The sequence below is a fragment of the Phalaenopsis equestris genome, unplaced genomic scaffold (assembly GCF_001263595.1).
Source record: "Phalaenopsis equestris unplaced genomic scaffold, ASM126359v1 Scaffold000636, whole genome shotgun sequence".
NCBI lineage: Eukaryota > Viridiplantae > Streptophyta > Magnoliopsida > Asparagales > Orchidaceae > Phalaenopsis > Phalaenopsis equestris.
In genome coordinates this window covers 352152-360473 of record NW_018165076.1, presented here as the reverse complement: position 1 = coordinate 360473, position 8322 = coordinate 352152, and the positions used below count along the sequence as shown (strand labels likewise).

General features: G+C 34.8%; 1 protein-coding gene across 2 annotated transcripts in view; it reads left to right on the top strand.

Annotated features, from left to right (window-relative positions):
• LOC110030041 (uncharacterized protein C57A10.07) overlaps positions 1 to 6580 on the top strand; it is a 14393-nt gene extending 7813 nt beyond the window's left edge. For both annotated transcript variants that reach the window (XM_020732581.1, XM_020732580.1), the window contains exon 5: positions 6072 to 6580. In XM_020732581.1, coding sequence (XP_020588240.1) covers positions 6072 to 6386 — 315 coding nt within the window. In that variant the 3' untranslated portion in view covers positions 6387 to 6580. The remainder of the gene's footprint in view (positions 1 to 6071) is intronic.
• The last annotated feature ends 1742 nt before the right edge of the window (positions 6581 to 8322 follow it).

Sequence of the window (8322 nt, the reverse complement as noted above, 5' to 3'; positions counted from 1 at the left end):
GGGTTTGTAAAGAACATGTTCAATCTGAAAACTGGGAGCTACCGGAGATTCAAGCTCATTTATCTAGAGGGTTGGCAGCAATTAACCATTTAAAGATCTCGGACTCAATACGTTTGATAGGAAATTTCAATAAAAGCTTCACAGACTCAACAAAACTAAAGAATTATAACTATATATTTTTCGTGTTTTTTCATGAAACCAAATCTCGTACTTTTGTAATGACTTGCAATTCCAAACTTAACCTTAGATTACCGAAAAACTACTATCAGTACCTTAAACTTCATTATTGTTCTCAGCATGAAAAATAAATAAATAAAAGGAGAGTTAATGTTTGAAAAGATGAATTTGATGTTTTTGATCCTTACCATTGTGACAGTGAAGAAGTTTCTGAGGTATCTTGTTACGCGAGCATTTTCATGAATATGCTGATGTTTTTCAAGAGTAATAGATGTCGTTTATAGTTCCAAGCAACAGCAAGGCATTAATACGTGTTTTGTTAGGGTAATTAGGGTTTTCAGTAACTCCCATCGCATTTCTGTTTATAATTGGCTTTTAACCTACTAAATGTTTTATGGGAGATTTACATACATACCACTCAATTCCTATGTAGTACCTATTTAACACCTAAGCTTCGTTTTTCACATTCTTACCACCTTACCGTGCATGAAAGTTTATTTCAACATTTTGGAGTTAAGATGGTGATATTTTTTGTGCGCTGTGAAAGATTTGGGTGGTATAAGTGTAAAAAGCAAAGTGTTGGTGTTCGATATGTATGTATATGCACTACAAAGATTTCTCATAGTCAATTTATATTTATGCTGGGCTTGTCTACTATGGAAGCTATACATTTATTGAGAGTTTTAATGGAGAAGTTCAAAGATGATAAGGAGGATATGCATTTGATTTTTATTGATTTAGAAAAGCTTACATAAAGTTCCAAGAGATATTCTTTGGAGAGTTCTTGAGAAGAAAGGTGTTGATATGACTTATATTCAAGACATTAAAGATATATATACTAGAGTTGTTACTTGTGTTCGAACTGAAAGAGGATTGACCAAATATTTTACTATTTCTCAGGGATCGACTTTAAGCTCATAATTAAAGCATATCTTTTTGCTTTAGTTATGGAGGGTCTTACTGAATATTTATAGGAGGATGTACCTTGGTGTATGCTCTTTGCTGATGAATCCTTCTCGTGGATAAGACGAGAGGAAAAGCCCAGGAAAACCTTGAATTATGGAGGTCTACTTTGGAGTTTAAAGGCCTTCATTTGAGTAGAACTAAAACTGAATACATGGAATGTAATTTTAGTAGTAGTAGCTCTCGTGATAGAAGTGTAACTTTCGGTGATCAAATTACTAAAAAGTGTGAACGATTTAGATATCTAGGGTATGTTGTTCAAAGCAACGGTGATATAGATGGAGATGTTAATAGTAGAATTCAAGTTGGTTGGTTGAAGTGGAGGAATGCTTCGAGCCTTTTGTGTGATAGAAAAGTACCGCTTAGATTGAAAGGAAAATTTTATAAAATGGTGGTGAAACATGCAATGCTCTATGACACTGAATGTTGGCCTTTAAAAGAGAAGCATAATACTAAGTTATGTGTTGCCGAAATGAGAATGTTTAGATGGAGGAGTGGCTTTAAGCTTAGAGACAAAATGAGAAATGAATATATCTGTGATAGGGTTGGTGTAGCTCCAATGATGAAGAAAATTAGAGAGAGTCGCCTTAGATGGTTTGATCACATTAAACGTCGACCATTTGATGATCCAATTAGGGGAGTAGATGTTTAGTGTTTTAAATTCGACTTATGTTAAGAAAGGCAGAAGTAGACCTAGGAAGACTTGGGCTTAGTTTATAAAAAATAACCATAATTTATTAGAACTAAATGAAAATATGATAGGATGCAGTGGAGAAAAAGGATTCATGTAGCCAACCCTACGTAGTGGGATTATGGTTTTGTTCTTATTGTTGTTGTTGATTTGCCTCAAAGATGGTTACCCCCTACCGAGAATTGGCACACTAATGAATTTTACAATCGGACATTCAGTTATGAGTTTCGTAGACGCTTTTTCTGGCTATACCAAATCAAAATGCATTCGACCGACACTGAGTGAAAGATTGCATTGTTACACTATAATGTTCTTTGATCTAAAAAATGTTAGGGCTACTTACCAACGTCTTATAGATGTAATATTCTTGGAGTAAAAAGGAAAAAAATGTTTCTAGTTAAAAGTTGATCGACCGAGCAACATATAAATGACTAGAAAGAAACCTTTCAGACTCTCATAAGAATGATATGAAATTAAATCCATTAAAATGCATGTTCGGAACATCAACCGGAAAGTTCCTAAGATACTTTCAGACGTCTGAAGGTATAAAAGCCAATCCAAAAAAAAATAAAAGCATTCCTGAATATGCCTTCTCCTCAAAATACCAAGGAAGTGCAAAAATTAATTGGTCAAATAGCAGCACTCAGCTTGTTCATCTCTAAGTTTGGTGGCAAATGTGTTGTTTTCTTTAGAGTACCAAGGAAAGCTAAGAAATTCAAATGGTCAACCAAATATGAGCAAGCTTTCCAAAGTCTGAAGCAGTCATTAGCCTCGCCTTCGTTGCTATCAGTTACATTCCCAGGACAACGATTAAGACTCAAGTTATGGCTGACTTCCTAGACGAATTCTCCGAACATGTTGAACCGAGCAAAGGAGTTGAAGTTGGCAATCAAACCTGGAATCTATAAGTTGGTGGAGCCTCCAGTCAAGCGAGTGTAGAAATCAAATGACTCTAAGCAATCCGACTAGAGAGCATCTCTATCATTTGGTCGCTCTCGAGTTTGAGGTTACAAATAATCAGGTTGAATATGAAGCGTGAGTAGCAGGACTACGCTTGGCGTTCAACATTTGTTAGTTAAGTAAGATTATCAATTGGTGGTGAATCAAGTCAACGGAGAAATCGAAGCCCCTGACGGCTTTATGGTCAAATACTTGAACAAAGCGAAGGCGGAGATGGAGAAGTTTGCAAACTTTCGAATTGAACATGTAAGAAGGGAGGAAAACTAAGTGGTTGATCTTCTGCCAAAGAATATTTTCTTTGGAGAAAATAAACCACAAAGTTTCTTTTAACCGACCATAGAGGAGTTAGAAACAATGAAATAAAAAATCGAAGGCGCAAATAGTTGGGTGGATCTCTACATTCCTTACTTAAAAACTAGAAAGCTCCTTGAAAAATAACAGACCCTAGAAGGTTCAAATTCAAAGCCCCGCAATTCCTCATTATCAAAGATGAGCTTTTCCGAAGGTCTACCAATTCATTGCTCTTGTGGTGTGTGAAAGAAAATGAAGCGGAAGAAATCCTCTGTGAGGTTCATTCCGACGAATGTGACAGCTATTCTGGTGGCAAAACTTCTGCACATCTGGTTCAAAGATAAGGCTACTTCTGGCCGACCTTAATGAATGATGCCGAAGAATTTTGCAGGAGATGCGAACAATACCAGAAGTATGCTCCATTACAACAGTAACCATCCCAAAAGTTGCAACTGATAGTAAGTCCCTAGTCTTTTCCATCTGGGGCTTGATATCTTTTGTCTGTTTGCTTCCTCAAAAGAGCAGCAAAAATTTCCCTTGGTCACCATAGATTATTTTTCCAATTGTATAGAAGTGAAAGCTCTCGCCTGAATTAACGTTGAAGTCGTCTGTAGTTTTATTTGGATAGACATCTATTTTTTGAGGGTATGGTTTTCCTTTAATACTTATCACTGATTATGGGACCCAATTTGCTAATTCAGGTGTAAGAGATTTCTGTCAAAGTCAATAAATCAACATGAAATTTGCATTCGTGCATCACTTTCAGATGAACAAAGCAAAGGCGGAGATGGAGAAGTTGCAAACTTTCGAATTGAACATGTAAGAAGGCAGGAAAATTAAGTGGTTAATCTTCAGCCAAAGAATATTTTCTTTGGAGAAACGAAACCACAAAGTCTTTTTTAACCGACCATAGAGGAGTTAGAAACAATGAAAAGCTTAGAGATAAAATGAGAAATGAATATATCCGTGATAGGGTTGGTGTAGCTCCAATGATGAAGAAAATTAGAGAGAGTCGCCTTAGATGGTTTGGGCACATTAAACATTGACCATCTGATGATCCAATTAGGAGAGTAGATGTTTTAGATTCGACTTATGTTAAGAAAGACAGAAGTGGACCTAGGAAGACTTGGGCTTAGTGTATAAAAAATGACCTTAATTTATTAGAACTAAATGAAAATTTGATAGGACGCAGTGGAGAAAAAGGATTCATGTAACCAACCCTATGTAGTGGGATTATGGCTTTGTTGTTATTGTTGTTGTTGATTTGCCTCAAAGATGGTTACCCCTACCGAAAATTGGCACACTGATGAATTTTGTAGTCGGACATTCAGTTATGAGTTTCCTAGACGCTTTTTCTGGCTATACCAAACCAAAATGCATTCGACCGACACTGAGTGAAAGATTGCATTGTTACACTATAATGTTCTTTGATCTAAAAAACGTTGGGGCTACTTACCAGCGTCTTATAGATGTAATATTCTTTGAGAAAAAATGAAAAAAATGTTGAAGTCTATGTCGATGATGTTCTAGTTAAAAGTAGATCGGCCGAGCAACATATAAATGACTAGAAAGAAACCACAAAGTCTCTTTTAACTGACCATAGAGGAGTTAGAAACAATGAACGAAAAAATCGAAGGCGCAAAGAGTTGGGTGGATCTCTACATTCCTTACTTAAAAATTAGAAAGCTCCTCGAAAAAGTAATAGACCCTAGAAGGTTCAAATTCAAAGCCCCGCAATTCCTCATTATCAGAGATGAGCTTTTCCGAAGGTGAACCAATTTATTGCTCCTGTGGTGTGTGAAAGAAAATAAAGCGGAAGAAATCCTCTGTGAGGTTCATTCCGACGAATGTGGCAGCTACTCTGGTGGCAAAACTTCTGCACATCTGGTTCAGAGGCAAGGCTACTTCTGGCCGACCTTAATGAATGACGCCGAAGAATTTTGCAGGAGATGCGAACAATACCAGAAGTATGCTCCATTACAACAGTAACCATCCCAAAAGTTGCAACTGATAGTAAGTTCCTAGTCTTTTCCATCTGGGGCTTGATATCTTTTGTCTGTTTGCTTCCTCAAAAGAGCAGCAAAAATTTCCCTTGGTCACCATAGATTATTTTTCCAATTGTATAGAAGTGAATTTTTTTTAATTTGAGTATGGCGAATGCTTGAATCCAATCCTTTGGATAGACATCTATCTTTTGAGGGTATGGTTTTCTTTTAATACTTATCACTAATTATGGGACCCAATTTGCTAATTCGGGTGTAAGAGATTTCTGTCAAAGTTAATAAATCAACATGAAATTTGCATTCGTGCATCACTCTCGGATGAATGGACAAGCGAAGGCTGCAAACAAAATCATCCTAAATCTTCTAAGGAAGGTCAAAGGTGCAAGAGACAATTAGGCGGACTTGCGCCCGACTCTGATTCTTTCCTGCTCTCGCGTCCAAAGAATAAAAATGGTGATAGGGATCGCTGGATTACCTTACATTTAACTATTTGTCTGGATTTAGCCTAAAACCTATTAGAAAGGCTCTACCAAACAGCCCCATAAATCTGAACATACAGTCAAACAACCCAAAAAGATAATTTATAATATGCAAAAACTATATTGATTTTTGTTTTTATTTGAGTATGGCGAATGCTTGAATCCAATCCTTTGAAATTCCTTACTTTTTCTCCAACAAATGCATCATACATTCATGCGCAAAATAATTATATTGATTTTGATTATCATTTTGGGGCATTTACATACATACCATACCACTCAAATCTTTAACACCACATCAAAAATATCAATATCATCATCTTTTTTTTAACATTTTCATGCATATATTTATGATACAAAGACGTTATAAGTGTAAATACAAACTTTAGCCGTGAGATATGTAAATTTACAAGAATTGAGTGTTATGTATGTAAATCTTTTTATAATTTATTGTTCTTAACCCATCTTAGATGAAAACAGTTGGTATTTTTGATTTTCTGATATCAGGTTGTAAGCTACGATTTCAAAAAAGAGAGGTTTTCCGGCCTGCACCGATCTGCAATCCGATTCCCAGAAGAAAGATTCATCTTCTTCGGCACTCCAACGACTGCTGCTTCAAAGGACGCAGCCATGGCGGGGGAAGCCATTGTCAGAGCTCAGTTCCAGGTCGATCCTTATGGCTGTACAGGCTCTCTTCACTACAAGCGGCTGAAAAGGGATCCATTTCATCGTTCTGTTCCCTATCCTGGAGGTTGCCCTGAGCTGAAAGGCTTGTTCAGCTACTGTGGCCCTGCTATTTTTACTGGCAAGCTTCCATGGTGATGACTATTTGTAGCATTAGGAGGCAAAGAATATTAAAGTTTGTGTTTATGTAAATGCATAAGAATTGTGTGGTATGCATGTCAATGCTCCTATAATTATTTAGGATTTATAGTGTCATATTAACTCATATACGTGTTAAGAGCACAATTTTTAGAACAATTTGGATATAAATTTTGGCATGATTTATCAAGTAATCATTTGTTTCACTCAATTTGATAGCATAAGATTATATAGCTCAACACAAGGTCATATGTAAACTAAGGGAACATTATTGTTTTTTTTTAATGCACATTATTTAAAGTCTCACTTGACCAATTGGAGTAATAATCAAAATGACATGCATGTGTAAATTTCATTTTATATTTATAAATCAACATGTTTATTAATATAACTACACATGATTATCACCCCATTTGCATACATGCCACCAAGGCCTATGTCTTTAGATATCTAATGCCCAAACATATATTTTTGCATATAACACTCAAATATTTAATGTCACAAAATATCACTTTTATTTATTTTTCTAAAAGTGAAATGTTTTTTTTTTTTTTTTTTTTTTTTTTTTTTTTATGCATAGAATTATAAAACTAAAGTGTTATAAATATAAATATAAAATTTTATATGCTGCATAATTTTTATGTATTTATGTATATATAACGCTTAAAGTTTTATATTTATATTTATAATACTTTGATTTAATAAATTTATGCGTGCAAATATGTATTTTATGATTAAAAAGGATATTTATGATTGTATTTTTAATGAGATGCCAAGTAATTAAGTGGTATTAATGTAAATATGAATGTTTAGGTGTTGGATATGTAAATAGAAGGGGCAATTACGTCCCAACCAATTTCTACGTATTTTTATATCTAACACCTAAACTTTATTATCAACATTCATATCACCTAAAATTTTCATAGTTCATCAAAAAATATTATTATTTTAACTTTTAACACACACACACGCGCATAGATCTATATATGTATATATAAAGATTGGTCAAAGACTATTAGACGAGTCTCCCGACCAATCTCATGTGTATAGCCTTAACACTCACCCATTAAGTTATTATCTAGTCTGACTTAATGGTTATGTGGTTTTGTCTCATTAGTGTAACTTCCCAGGTGGTCACCTATCCTAAGAATACTCCCATGTGAACATGCTTAACTGTGGAGTTCCCAATGAAACTCCAATTTTTACACCAAAATATATCTCGATGTTTAAGAGTTTAAATTTATTCTACTTGAAGGGTTCTCTCTCATTTTAAGTAACTGACCTTCTCATCAATGATCTTAATCCAAAATCATTTTCTAAGTAGATATGACTAGAGGTGGCTCTCATCAAATAAGATTTTGTCCCTTCTTGGGTTCAAGAAGTGACTCCCATGGCACAATATTTTGTTTGTATGACACTTAGCTGTCATATTTCACCTATTGTAACACTCTAATATCATTTTTATTATAGCCCGAACTCTCACCCATCGAGATATTTTCAGCTTGGGCTTAATGCCATCACAATTTTTGTACCATTGGAGAAACTTCCAAGGAGGCCACCTATTTTAGAAAAACTCCCATGTGAGCATGATTAACTTTGAAGTTTCTGACAAAAATCTAAACATGAAAGACACCTCAATCTTTAAGAGTTCATCTTACACACATACACACACACAAGAATTAAAGAAAATGTATATACCTTTTTATTTTTTTTTAAATGAGGGTCATACTCCGCTTTATTGAAAAGAAAAAAGTACGAAGTTAATAATTTACCATAACACAAGGAAAAAAAGTTACAACTTAACAAAAAAGGGGGAAAAAAGGAACTAAAACTAAAGGAGTACAAAACAAATAATAGTTGAAACAACAAACTATAGACAATGGAAAAAAACAATTCTAACCAATTAAACAGAAACTGCTCCCAAACCAAAATTTTC